The sequence below is a fragment of the Mya arenaria genome, chromosome 3, assembly GCF_026914265.1.
Source record: "Mya arenaria isolate MELC-2E11 chromosome 3, ASM2691426v1".
NCBI classification, from domain to species: Eukaryota; Metazoa; Mollusca; class Bivalvia; order Myida; family Myidae; genus Mya; species Mya arenaria.
This window is the reverse complement of record NC_069124.1, coordinates 64,539,571-64,555,156: the sequence shown is the minus strand read 5'-3', so window position 1 is coordinate 64,555,156 and position 15,586 is coordinate 64,539,571. Positions and strand designations below refer to the sequence as shown.

Below are 15,586 nucleotides of genomic sequence, written 5' to 3'. Positions count from 1 at the left end.
GAGAGCTTATTTTCAGGGACATTTATATTGAAGAAAACATTAAAAATTGCTATATTTTTCCATCACACATATTATATTCATTATTACTCTTCCAGAATGCATTGTCAAAATTACGTCCATACAGAGAGCTACTTACATATAGCATACGTTTATAATATATCAGCTCATAAAAAGATATCTGTCTGACGCTCAGATACTTGTTATAACTTTATAATTTCAAAATACGGTTTTATCCTTTTATACTTTCACTATGATGAAATATTCTGAGTAATATGGCTAATTGAAATGAATTACGCTTTTAACGTTGTGGATGAAATTAAACAGACACAGTATTGCCCTGCGCACAATTAAATTACACCAACTTTCTACTTTATTTATTATATATACAAAGTATATAAGTTTAAACTTGATATAGACAATTTATTTCACTTGACATGACTGAGATTTAGACACTGCCATTCACTACAATTTACACAGCGCATATGCGGAATGCTTGTATTATACTTGTCTTGTAATAAGACAACGTGTAAAATGTCGAAGCGTTCGTTTCTGTAATCGAACTATTATGATGACATAAAAATTGACCAATTGATATGACAGTGGGTTATTTTTGCAAAGTTTGGCTTATTTGTATTAATATTCACTAAGAATTTGTCTAAGCCTTAATGATAACACGGGGGATAATCCATCCGCCTGTTTGGCGCACGAAATGTGCTTCCAGTCATTGCCTTTGATTTGGTTATCACTTGATAATAAGTTCAGATAAATAAGTCCTCAAGAGGTGAACTTTGGCAAACATGTCTGATTGATGGCCCAATCTAACCTTTAAGGGTCAAAGTGCCTTAACTATCTTCATTAAAATAATCTTATCGCGGTTTTGTTCCTTCCCGTCTCTTTTTTCACATGCACGTCTACTTGCGAAACTATAGCGTAATCATTGAATGCAGAGATAAGACAATCTACGAAAGAAGTCGCGAGTTTGACGTAACATAAACTAATTAAAATTAATTGAACATTGCGTTTACATGCAAAAAAAATGTTATAAAATTCTTGAGGTCTGGAACAAAAAGTGTGTTATCGAAAGATAATGGATCTTATCTCGTCAGAGCGTGTGCTTAGGTATGCGGCGTTTGTTCGCTTAAATTTTAATACCACGAGTGTGATAAAGTCAAACCATTGCCAATAAACTTGAAATCACATTTCCTCCAGCGTTAAATTTGCTTATGTTTTTTGTCGAACCGACAACAAACACGTATAATATTGTTTTCAGTTAAATATTTACAATATTAATCTAAATATCATATCTATCTGTCAGAGTGTTGATTATAAACGCCAAAATATTGGCAACAGGTCATTCCTTTAAACCAACAGAACGCCATTTACAGCCATTAATTGGCAACAGGTCATTCCTTTAAACCAACAGAACACCATTTACAGACATTGACTGGCAACAGGTCATTCCTTTAAACCAACAGAACACCATTTACAGACATTGATTGGCAACAGGTCATCCCTTTAAACCAACAGAACGCCATTTACAGCCATTGAGTGGCAACAGGTCATTCCTTTAAACCAACAGAACGCCATTTACAGCCATTGACTGGCAACAGGTCATTCCTTTAAACCAACAGAACACCATTTACAGACATTGACTGGCAACAGGTCATTCCTTTAAACCAACAGAACACCATTTACAGACATTGACTGGCAACAGGTCATTCCTTTAAACCAACAGAACACCATTTACAGCCATTGATTGGCAACAGGTCATCCCTTTAAACCAACAGAACACCATTTACAGACATTGAGTGGCAACAGGTCATCCCTTTAAACCAACAGAACACCATTTACAGACATTGATTGGCAACAGGTCATCCCTTTAAACCAACAGAACACCATTTACAGACATTGATTGGCAACAGGTCATTCCTTTATACCAACAGAACGCCATTTACAGCCATTGATTGGCAACAGGTCATTCCTTTAAACCAACAGAACACCATTTACAGACATTGACTGGCAACAGGTCATTCCTTTAAACCAACAGAACACCATTTACAGACATTGACTGACAACAGGTCATTCCTTTAAACCAAAAAACAGAACACCATTTACAGACATTGATTGGCAACAGGTCATTCCTTTAAACCAACAGAACACCATTTACAGACATTGAGTGGCAACAGGTCATTCCTTTAAACCAACAGAACACCATTTACAGCCATTGAGTGGCAACAGGTCATTCCTTTAAACCAACAGAACGCCATTTACAGCCATTGAGTGGCAACAGGTCATTCCTTTAAACCAACAGAACGCCATTTACAGCCATTGAGTGGCAACAGGTCATTCCTTTAAACCAACAGAACGCCATTTACAGCCATTGAGTGGCAACAGGTCATTCCTTTAAACCAACAGAACGCCATTTACAGCAATTGAGTGGCAACAGGTCATTCCTTTAAACCAACAGAACGCCATTTACAGCCATTGAGTGGCAACAGGTCATCCCTTTAAACCAACAGAACACCATTTACAGACATTGACTGGCAACAGGTCATCCCTTTAAACCAACAGAACGCCATTTACAGCCATTGATTGGCAACAGGTCATTCCTTTAAACCAACAGAACGCCATTTATAGCCATTGAGTGGCAACAGGTCATTCCTTTAAACCAACAGAACACCATTTACAGACATTGAGTGGCAACAGGTCATTCCTTTAAACCAACAGAACACCATTTACAGCCATTGAGTGGCAACAGGTCATTCCTTTAAACCAACAGAACGCCATTTACAGCCATTGAGTGGCAACAGGTCATTCCTTTAAACGAACAGAACGCCATTTACAGCCATTGAGTGGCAACAGGTCATTCCTTTAAACCAACAGAACACCATTTACAGCCATTGAGTGGCAATAGGTCATTCCTTTAAACCAACAGAACACCATTTACAGCCATTGATTGGCAACAGGTCATTCCTTTAAACCAACAGAACACCATTTACAGCCATTGATTGGCAACAGGTCATCCCTTTAAACCAACAGAACGCCATTTACAGCCATTGATTGGCAACAGGTCATTCCTTTAAACCAACAGAACGCCATTTACAGCCATTGATTGGCAACAGGTCATTCCTGTAAACCAACAGAACGCCATTTACAGCCATTGATTGGCAACAGGTCATTCCTTTAAACCAACAGAACACCATTTAAAGACATTGATTGGCAACAGGTCATTCCTTTAAACCAACAGAACGCCATTTACAGCCATTGAGTGGCAACAGGTCATTCCTTTAAACCAACAGAACACCATTTAAAGCCATTGAGTGGCAACAGGTCATCCCTTTAAACCAACAGAACGCCATTTACAGCCATTGATTGGCAACAGGTCATCCCTTTAAACCAACAGAACGCCATTTACAGCCATTGATTGGCAACAGGTCATTCCTTTAAACCAACAGAACACCATTTACAGACATTCAATAGCAACAGGTCATTGCTTTATACCAACAGAACACCATTTACAGACATTGAGTGGCAACAGGTCATTCCTTTAAACCAGCAGAACACCATTTACAGACATTGAGTGGCAACAGGTCATTCCTTTAAACCAGCAGAACACCATTTACAGACATTGAGTGGCAACAGGTCATTCCTTTACACAAAAAAAAACAGAACACCATTTACAGACATTGATTGGCAACAGGTCATTCCTTTAAACCAACAGAACACCATTTACAGACATTGATTGGCAACAGGTCATTCCTTTAAACCAACAGAACGCCATTTAAAGACATTGAGTGGCAACAGGTCATTCCTTTAAACCAACAGAACACCATTTAAAGACATTGAGTGGCAACAGTCATTCCTTTAAACCAACCGAACGCCATTTACAGCCATTGATTGGCAACAGGTCATTCCTTTAAACCAACAGAACGCCATTTACAGCCATTGATTGGCAACAGGTCATTCCTTTAAACCAACAGAACACCATTTACAGCCATTGATTGGCAACAGGTCATTCCTTTAAACCAACAGAACGCCATTTACAGCCATTGATTGGCAACAGGTCATTGCTTTATACCAACAGATCACCATTTACAGACATTGATTGGCAACAGGTCATTCCTTTAAACCAACAGAACGCCATTTACAGCCATTGATTGGCAACAGGTCATTCCTTTAAACCAACAGAACCCCATTTAAAGACATTGAGTGGCAACAGGTCATTCCTTTAAACCAACAGAACACCATTTACAGACATTGAGTGGCAACAGGTCATTCCTTTAAACCAACAGAACACCATTTACAGGCATTGAGTAGGAACAGGTCATTGCTTTATACCAACAGAACACCATTTACAGACATTGAGTGGCAACAGGTCATTCCTTTAAACCAGCAGAACACCATATTCAGACATTGAGTGGCAACAGGTCATTCCTTTACACAAAAAAACCAGAACACCATTTACAGACATTGATTGGCAACAGGTCATTCCTTTAAACCAACAGAACACCATTTACAGACATTGACTGGCAACAGGTCATTCCTTTAAACCAAAAGAACACCATTTACAGGCATTGAGTGGCAACAGGTTATTTCTTTAAACCAACAGAACACCATTTACAGACATTGAGTGGCAACAGGTCATCCCTTTAAACCAACAGAACACCATTTACAGACATTGATTGGCAACAGGTCATTCCTTTAAACCAGCAGAACACCAATTACAGACATTGAGTGGCAACAGGTCATCCCTTTTAACCAACAGAACACCATTTACAGACATTGCTATTTCCAAGGCAATTACTGCTGTGTATTTCGGCTATTTAACCAGAGAGAAGAAAAAACACACGATGTTTTTACTTCTTTGCAATAGATTGATAACATCACGTGATAATGTGAGTCAACCAATTACGCAACAACAAAGCTGTAAATAAGTGATTAACGCAAATGCAAATTGTGGTCTTCAAAGACGAATTTTGAGCAAATATCAACATTTGCTGAAAAATGTTCCAGCTTTTCGTATCTTAGTTTTAAACTCCTAATGAGTTGACACACTTTATTTCGTCAAACAAAAAAGTGCATTTTACAAAACATGAGCGAGTTCCTTTAAAGCCAAACTTACTACTGTTATCGGAACCACTATTCTATGCATTTTCATAAACTAGTATTCTCGGACAGCAAAAAAAACGAATTTGACTTTGTAAGATAGAGGTGTGCTCAGCTTTTGTTGAATGAAATTTATCCCGATTCACAAACTGCGGAACATATAGCAAGAAAAATTAAATGGATCAATGTTTCTCCTCGAATGCCTCGGGTAACAGATGTTCTGTACAGATACAATTGTTTAGAATCGACTGAAAGTATTCTAATTAGCGGAATTTTATAAACCACAAGTTTGATTAGGAAGTTGTATAATGAAATACTAAAATGTCTTTTAAAGTTTTGGAAGTCTTTACTTTGACAAAAGATATTTGCATTTTTCTTGATTGATTTTTTGTTTAACATATCACAGTTTTTTACATTCATCATTGTAAGATGTCATGCAAATCTTAAATTTAAAATACATTTGAAAAAGTAAATAAGAGTCATTTTTGTCATCATGATAAATATTATCGAAGGTTAAAATACTATCGAAAACCAGTTGATTGAAAATTAAAAAATAAGTACATGAAACAGATAGCAAATGCCAATATGAACACAGATTATTATCGTAAGCTTTAATATAAACAGTTTACTACAAAAATGCTGCTACAGCTATTTTCAGATTTCAAGACTGTATGCAAGCTATTCTCATGCAAAACATGCATAAGAAATTCAGAAAACTTCTCTACGGTTCGTGTCCAAGCATCGAATCTAAAATGATATCACCGAAGTAATATATAAGCACATTCCAAGATCCAATTCGTATCAGTTGGCATACAAATGAGCCGTGTGTGCTAGCACACAATTAATTATCAGCCATGCAATACATTGTCTAATGTTAAGAGTTACCGTGATAATATATATGAAGTACAAATGATAAGAAATTCGCATAGACCAAACAATGGAATGTCTAAGAACAATTTGAACGTATTTTTTTTTACATAATTTGTAAAAAACATGGGTAGAACTGAATATCAAGTTTAATTAACTAGGAATTTATGTGAATGACGTATATCTACAGAAAAGCCTCAATGCTGGAACATAACAGGTATACAAAATGAACATCCCAGTGCAGATTGACAAAACTCTGTAATAGTCGATGTTGCATTCTAACCTCGCCCATTTTTTACTGTATTAATCTATCACTTTTCTCAGTATGAATTCAGGAGAAGCAGACAAGGCTAAGTCATGCATTGTGGTTCAAAAAGCCCATACGCCTGACGCTAAGATACAAAAACGTAAACTCGTGTTATTCCATGGATATAATTTGCCAATGAGTTGCTTAAGCTTTGTTCATGAAGATTCTATCAAGATGGCGTCGTTTGCTACATGAAAATATGGCGCCAATATCTCAAAACATCTTAAGCATAACAGAGTTAAGTCGCTTATTTCACGTATCTAAGATAATTGCTTTATACTCCATTTTTTCATAACAAAAAGGAGTTTATTATGGTAATCCTTAGACATATGTTTCATTAAATGTCTCACAACTCTCTATCATGAGAAAATTGCATAAGATATACCAAAGAAGTAATAGTGAAATAAAGTGGACCTCGTTATTAGGGACTTAAGCAAAATCGATAAATTGGGGAATTATTTTGAGTAAGTATCTTTGAAATAAATTGAAATCATAGAGGCGAGAACGTCATCTGTAGCCAAATGTATAAATCTTGGATAAGTTGTCCACTGGTTATATTTCAGTAAGTTTGTAAATTTAAATGATTTCATTGGTCAAAATAAATTTTCGGATAAATATTGACCAATCAATAAATATATTGGCCAACTTGAACGAAACCAAAGACTTACACCAGTTTTGTATAATTGACTGCTGTCGCACACGAATTTATTGTGCGTTACGTGGTACAGACGAAAAAGAGGAAACATAAAACTACTTAAAGTACATGGTAACAGCTTGATTAGACGAAGCTGGTTGGTTTTGACTTTGATTTCTTTCAATATGCTTAGAAAATTAAAACAAAATCCATAAAGCATTATTGTTACGCCCAAGGTTGAATTAAATAATAAAGAACTGCTTCTTATGATAACCAATATAGACACAGAATCTTTCGGTGTGCTCCCCAGCATCTACAGATGTCTACTGTTTCCTTTATTGTTTACAAATTGGCTTAATTTTATTGCCATTAACTGTAGTCGGTATCTTCAAATGCAAAATTAGCTTGATTGTATACGCAGACCAAAAGATATCCTTTTGTTGTAGACGATGTTTGCATTAGTTTTTTGTCTTTGCTATTGGTTAAACATTCATACATTCATGCAGGAATGTTGACTTACGATTATTTATACCAGACCACCGTACAGTTTCATGCCATTGAGTGTAACCTGTAAATCCTGATTTTGATTATGCAATGGAAACTTCTAAGACCAGCCTAGCCGGCGAATACAAATGTGATAGTTTATTGGCATGTGATGTGAGCACTTGTTGATACATGTGTGGCTTTTGGGTCCTTGCCTTTTGCATTTAAACCGGGTTTTTTTACTACGAGGCTTGTCCCTGTGTTTTCCAGTGTATCATTAAGTACTCGGACAATGCAATCTTATTTTTACTGACCGTTTCAATGTGGCAACCTAAACTATAGTTTGAATTTATATTCTAGTTTTGTTGTATTGTATAACTAGTTGTATGCATAAACAAAACAATGTGTATGTGTGTGTGTGTGTGTGTGTGCGCGTGTGCGTGTGCTTGTGCGTGCTTGTGCGTGCGTGCGTGCGCGCGCGCGTGTGTGTGTATGTGTGAGTGTGTGTGTGTGTGTGCGTGTGTGTGTGTGTGTGTGTGTGTGTGTGTTTCGAACTTTGTCAGAAATAGCGTTCGATAATAACATCTTGAACATCTAACAAGTTCAGGTACCAACGTAGCCTTCAAAAAGATGGATACCTCTTAACCATTGTTTTGCAATTACAAAGGTAACTAGGCTCCGGTGTATTTATGCCTGTATATGTGAAATTTTAATCCTTGTTCCTTTCAATCAGTTCAATGCAAAATAGTTTGCATACTGGGCTTGCTCCTCTTAATTATCTTTGGTACATCGTTTAAATCAACAACTACAATCCAAACAATAGCACAAAAGAGATATAAAAGACAATCGTTAACAAAAAATAATAAACAGTTTATCGAAAATGATGGGGTTTTATATCTTGGAAGCTGTCAGTGTTCCCAAAGATTTGACGTTTTGGTATTGCAGTTCATCGGTGCATATAAACACGTAAATTCTTCAGGATTATCTCCATTAATGCATAATATGGTCTACCACCTAGGCTTAGGCAAAGAAAATAGGGGGTTTTTTTTTCTAAGTATTCCCTTAATTATATATGTGTTTCCTCCCATAACATGTGGTTAATCATCGATGAACGCGAAGTTATGCATTTTCTGAAACAGCTTTTAAGTGTGCAAAAACATATTGAACGTGCAAAAATAATGCCCTCAAAATGTCATTATGTCAGTGTGTCTTCATCAGATTTGTTTGCATTAGCTTGTTTGTAGCAGTAGAGTCGTTATCTCTGAATTCGAACTGAAAACGTTGTTTCTTGAATGAGTTTATCACTCTAGATTACGTGTGAAACAGTTCTACATATGTTTTTATTCTAAAAAGTCAAGAGTGATTACTATAATTGGGTTCATGGATATATCGCTGAAATTCACATGAGAATAACTTAAAATGTTGTACTCGTTTCTGTTTTGTTTTCCTTCATTTTCATGATTTTTTGCTGAATTTGCTGAGGTTTTCAATTGCCTTTGATAAAACAACGTAATTGTGTTTGTTTACTTGAACACTTCAAGGGCTTTCATTCATATGTCACTGTACGTTGTAACAGATTGCAGACACATTCGTCATGATCTTTTATTCAGTAGATTGTATTCTTTTGATGCGTCTGATGAAATATTAATTCAGATGTTTGATGAGCAGCGTGCAATGGAAAGATACCCGATCAATTTCAATTAACACAAGGTGTTTACAAGAAATACATGCTCGACTCATTCAGTACACCAGTTAGATGGTGTTTGATGGAACAGTGAAAAATGACTGGCAACAAACGGAGTAGCAAGAGGTGTCGTAAACATTTCACCAGTACAGTCTTTGTCCTAAGGCCGTATGTAACTCGTACACATTGTCACCGTTCAATATCACAAACTTGACAAATGTTTAAAAGGTATTAATTAGTATTGCTGCTTGTCATGATTGTCCCAGTGCATATCTGAATATTTAAAATATTCACCAATGCATAAAGGAATGTATTAACTCGCCATCTAAGAATCCATTCTTGCCATACTTGTCGGAAACTTTATCGTTGTATATCCAAATGACTTTTCTTAACCTTTTTGGCTTTTTGATAAAAAACTTATATTCAACTGAAGGAATGGGAGTTAATAAGACAATTAGTATTGGCACATCAAGTCGACGATTTTCACTAAACATCAATGGTAATTTTTCTTTCGAAAATACTTGCATCACATTTATTTTAGGAACAGGAGCTAAATTTTCTTCATTTCATTTATATATGTTCAGAATTTCTCTAGTTATTTCTCTAGTCTAATATCTCACTAAGAGTCCGACAAAGGCACAGGTACTGTTTGCAAAGAGCTATTCTCCACCCACTTATCTACCTCATAAGCATATAGTGCGTCAATGGTCGAGTTAGGGATTTCGTTGGTATTTCCCATACATATAGCTATTTTAATAAAGATTCGTTTGGACCATGGCATTTTATAAGATATTATCTGCGACTCTATCATAGTATACACGCACTGTTATTTGTCTCTCTAAATTTTTAATCCTAAGTGGTACTGGGCCTTTAAATGATTTGCATTTAAGTGGTTTCCGATTATCTCCTATGTTGAGATATATAATTAGATGCTATTTTATACGTTTAATGATCGTATTTTGATACAGACGAAAACAACCTGAGAAGCTATATATCAACGTTTACTTTTTATAAGTTACTTTTTTTTATTTTCAAAGGCTATCTCTTTACTACATCTTTACTACTCATGACAGTTGTTTTTTTTTAATTTGGATCTTAATCGTAACTTTAATATACATTTGTACCGCCAAAAATACTGTACATATATTAAACCCCGTTATAGTTTAAAAAATGTTTTAAATTTCATTATTATTTAATCTTCATATTATTACTATTATTATTAATTATTATTATTATTATTATTATTATTATTATTATTATTATTATTATTATTATTAATTATTATTATTATCAAAATGGCTCCATACATGTATAAAAACGTGCAAGAGTAACGTTAACATTATCTCTTAAAATTGTTATAAGAATGGAGCAAGTATATGAATATGTAATATGTTGTACACATACGAAATAAACTGTTAATCTAGACCTTTAGATGAGATATTCAAATATAAAAGCTTGTCAGGATTTACGTACAAAATATTCTCACGCAGAACATATAATATATAAACCGCAGCAGACATCGTGTCCATGCATTGACACGATGATAACATTCCGAGCTCTTACATTTCAGTCAACATACAAGAACAATATAGACTAGGACCTGTCTAATGTTTTCATTACCGGAATGAACAAATTAATTGGAATGAAATTCGCTACAACCCACCAATATCATGGATTACATAAATGTCTACAGGTAAGTTTTTCAAAGGGCGTACAATTACAAAAGAACCGTCTAGTCCAGATAAACATTACTCCATTATGCACGCTGTTGCAATCCAACCTCAAGTATTCAGTTTAGTGTATCATTATATCTGTTATATCTGTAAAAACTGTATCATGGTTCCAGCAGCTCATACGTCTGATGCTAGAAATCAAGCACGCCCACTCGTATTAGCCCATGCGTATATCTAAAAAAATCAATGAGTGTCTTTAGTCTTGTCCATTAAGATTACAGAGAAAACTAATATAATACGACGTTTTGGGGCAGCATATTGAATAATAGAGATGGTCATGTATGTCATCGTCGGATACCGCCGATGCACTACTACGCTTTGCTTCGTTATGATATTGAACGGAATTAAGTACCGTGGTTGCCGACGATGCACGTATTGTAAACGATGGTACTTTTGAGTTTCACATTTATTATATAATAACAGCATGAGTAGGATGAATGTTCTTATGCTATAATGTCTAACATACATGCACAATGTTTAAACGACATGTTATTATGTCTAACTAGCATGTTATTGTTCTTATCATGTGTATTTGGCATGTAACTAACGATTGATATGCTTTTACTGTCCTTTTAGCTTAGCGATGATGGTGTACTTTGCTGAATTACATTATAATTTGAAAGTTTTCTTATATCCACATTGGTACCACTGCCTGTCTGAGTCTGACCTCTGGTTCTTATTGAACTGTGAAACCGATGGTGTTTCTTTTATTCCTTGATGGCATATTGAGCTTCCAAATCAACACTCTGTCGGAATGTATTCATCTGGGCTTATTAATTGTTTCAATAAATATAAACGTTTTTTTTAAAAAAAAAGCATGTTAAAATCTTAAGTTATCTTGCTAGTTATCTTACGCTTAAATAATTGCCCTACATGAAAAAATCGTTTGTCCTCTCGACGTCATGCATCCACAGATGTCAGATGTCTCCTTTATTGTTTACAAATTGGCTTAATTGTATTGCCATAACTGGAGTCAGTATATTCAAATAGAAATTAATTCGATTGTAAACACGCAGACAAGAAGATATTAATACTTTTTTGTATCAGTGTTTGTCTTAATGATTGATTAAACATATGAAAGTTGACTTTCATTGCATTACTGTATACCGTTTTTCTGCACCGAACAAATTTCTAAACGTCTATTTTATGAAATTGATTTTCAAGGTGTACTTTATCGATTTCTAGAAAGAAAAAAATAGCACTGTTCTGTCACGGTTTCCCGCGCGAGACGATGACTACGATTTTCCGATTGATGGGAGAGGGAAACAGAGAATGCTGTCCAATTCGTCGGTGGTTCCGTTGTGGTCTTGGAAGAAGTCTCAAAGTACACCAAGACCCGCGTTGTATCTTTCCAAGGGAATTTAAACGCGATGTAAAAGAACGGCATCATTTAACCAGTGTTGATTTCAAATTTTCAACTAATCGGGGCATAATTTTGCAAGGGAAACTCAGAATATGCTAAAAGCTTACAACATCAATGCTGTCGATTTGCCTGCAGAAAACCCAGAACACAACCCAATAGAACGAGTGTGGGACATGCTTTAAGGGAAGGATAGGGGTTTGCCCCATCAACATAATACAGGTGAACCCAGGCGTGATATTCGTCGGAAGTGAGAGAATGTCAAACAGAAATACATTCACAGATATATGGTGTCAATAAAGTCTAGGTGCAGAGCAGTAATTGCTACAAATGGTAGACATACAGATTGCTAAATTTAAAACATCATTCTAGACACCTTTTTGATTGAATTGTTTTTTAAAGAATTTGTGCAATTAGATGTATAGAATGTGCTTATAAAACAAGTTTATGTATACATGTATTTGTATAACCAGTGAACGTATCTTTTTAAATTCATGAATAGACACTTTAGGGACAAGCCTTACAGCCAAAACCGACTGGGATATTTTTCAATATGGTACAAAGATCAAAAGCCAAAATCCAAAAAGACCAGAAAAAAACTGACTAACACGGCGAACACACACATGAGTAAAATCAAGTAAGATTAAGGGATTACAGAACGGTAGCACATACTGATGACAATGACAACAAGACATCAGGTTACAGATTTCTGGCCAGATTTGTAAAGATGTTTTGAGAATTATTTTATGTTTCCCTTCATGGAAAATGGATATGTTAACACATGTGTGAGCTAAACAGCGGTATCGAGTTGATTGAAGTGAGTTTTCATCGAAAATTATGAAAAAGTCACGTGTTATTTATGTACCGTATATCTTCCTTCAAACCGAAGATCAGCCAAAAATGCATAAAATCCGTTTCAACGCTTGTAAAAGTAAATTGCATATCCTTTAACAAAGAGAAAAACGAACACTCAGAACATCACATAACAGTACATAATACAGTTATGACAATTTTAATAGTTTATATTTACATGCCATGTCGGAACTGCATGTAGCACAGCCAATGAGATTACTGGAGGTTAATCTGGTCCATGTGGTTTTCATGTTGTTGTTGTGGTTTCAAAGGAAAACAAATGTCTTCCTGTAAGTTTTCCTGTAAAACGTTTGCTTTGTTCCTCATAGCATGCATCATATCAACTGTAGTTAACAATCCTGCGATGAACGGGAAGTTATGCATTTTATTTTATACAGCTTTTAAGTGTGCAAAAACTGCGCCCTCAAAATGTCATTATGTCAGTGTATCTTCATCAGATTTATTTACATTAGCTTGTTCATAGGAGTATAGTTGTTATCGCTGAATTCGAATGAGTTTCACTGTCTACATAATGTTTGAAGGCTTTTCCACATCATATTTTATGTTTTTAAGACGTAATAAAGAGTGATTACTATAATTGGCTTCAATGTAGCAACAATAACTGATATAACGATAAGATTTCACACGAGGAGACTTAGTTTCTTCCCTTCTGATTTTGTGTTATTCCATTGTATGCTGACTTACAACGGATTTCGTATCGTGAATCGAGTGGAACTTAATTAAACAACACGAGTATAATGTTTGTTTTATTCATACGTTAGAAAGGACAATTTAATTTGCATAACAACAATGCTTTTATGGTAAAACAAGCTTGTATCTCGGTAGTACCAGTTTGAATAATACTTTATTCAAGCCGGCTTGGCCTTAGGGCAAATGATACCCAAATCATTTATCATTGAAAATGTACCATTTTATCTCAGGATACCAACCCTTACAGTTAAGGATTTTAACATGCCGCTGATTTTGATTAGAGCTTTCAACTTGAAATTAAACTTGTATTACGTTGTAACAGATTACGGACAAACTTAGGATGTAAAATAAAATTTCGCCGATTATATTCATGAGTGTTTTTAAATGAATCTGAAGAAGTCTAACACCAGACGTTTGATTAGTAGATAGGTAATCAAAGTTGAATCAACTCATGGAAAGCAACAACATAATTTTTACTCTCTTTATCAGTGAAAAGGGAATGTCAGCAGGCTATCCAGACCAGAGGAGCAGCAAGAGGAGTCGTGAACATTTCAACAATACAAACTTTGTCTCAGGGTCGACCGCAACTCTTACAGCTTGTCAACGTTCAATAACAACGTTTGAACACATATCAATTAGTATTGCTGCAAAGTCATGACAGTCCCATTGAATGCAACATCATATCTTATATTCAGCAATGCAGAAAATAAATATTTTATTTTGTCATCCTCGACGTGATCTTCGCAACACTAGTCTGAGGTTTGGTCATCAATGCAAAATATGGTTATTTTTGGTCACCGAACTGTCTGGACAAATATTAAATCAAGATTGCATTTGAAAAGAATTCTGCCGATTTAACCTTACCCTAACTTATATGTTTTAAAACAACTGTTGGTCTGAAAGAAGCGGATTTCTTGCGAATTAATAATATGGATAATCAAATGCCTCCTTTTTTACACCAAGCAAAAACATAATTATATATATATATGAATTCACGTAGTTCATTTAAAGGGATTATCAAATATAATATAAATATATTGAATGACCATGACCATGTAACCATGAGAATAAAAATAACTGGGGTTTGTTTATATGCGCTCATCCAAAAACTTATCCTAATAATAATAATAACCACGAAGACGTGACAAACTTAGTCAGCATCATCTTAACAACACTGTTATGTTATTAATTTTACTTTAGTTTCATTGCAGTACGCAGTTAGTTAATTGGGGTACGCCTTGGAACTGTCAAATCAAGCATTCTTAAATTTGCACAAAACACGGATATATTAGTCAGAAATATGTATCATTCAATTACAGAGGTTGATTGTTTGAGTGTAAGACATAAATATAGTTCGTCGAGTGAGCAAAAAAAACAATGGTTCACGAATGTCGAAACAAGGAGTGAAAAATTTACTTTTAATCTTCACGAGATGATAGTTATTGCAATCTTACACTGGAACAAAAGCAAATCGCTTAAGCATTTGCGCTATTACACAAATTACGTTGTTGAAATTGTGCCCGTGCCCCGTGTGTGCTGTAGTCTAATTTGAACATAAGGTCGGGCTATAATACCGAAATAGTGAAAATTATACATAAAAATTTATTGAACTAAGTAAAATATATCGTTTATGTCACTGATAAATCTCTATAAACGTCCAGAAACCACATAATAAAACCATAAAATAAACAAAAATATCAAACATTTTTTTAAAGCGAACAAGGCCATTCCTATTAATGTAAGTTTGTTCTTTTATTGGACAAATCCAAGCTGACAAAACGAATCACAATCACAATTTACAACGAATATCAAAGGCGCATTCAGTGTTATGTGAGCTGATCCAAATACG

At 35.1% G+C, this 15,586-nt stretch overlaps 1 protein-coding gene across 5 annotated transcripts in view; it reads right to left on the bottom strand.

The window, feature by feature from the left end:
- The window catches only part of LOC128228531 (uncharacterized), a 61,840-nt gene that overhangs the window by 13,036 nt on the left and 33,218 nt on the right, over positions 1-15,586 (bottom strand). The window contains exon 1 of one of the 5 annotated variants that reach the window (XM_052939896.1): positions 13,205-13,239. The exons of 3 other annotated variants lie outside the window; for them this stretch is intronic. In XM_052939896.1, the coding sequence (XP_052795856.1) occupies positions 13,205-13,224 (20 nt within the window). In that variant the 5' untranslated portion in view covers positions 13,225-13,239. Of the gene's footprint in view, positions 1-136; positions 234-13,204; positions 13,240-15,586 lie in introns of those variants that run through there. One more of the 5 variants, XM_052939897.1, reaches the window with a different exon arrangement.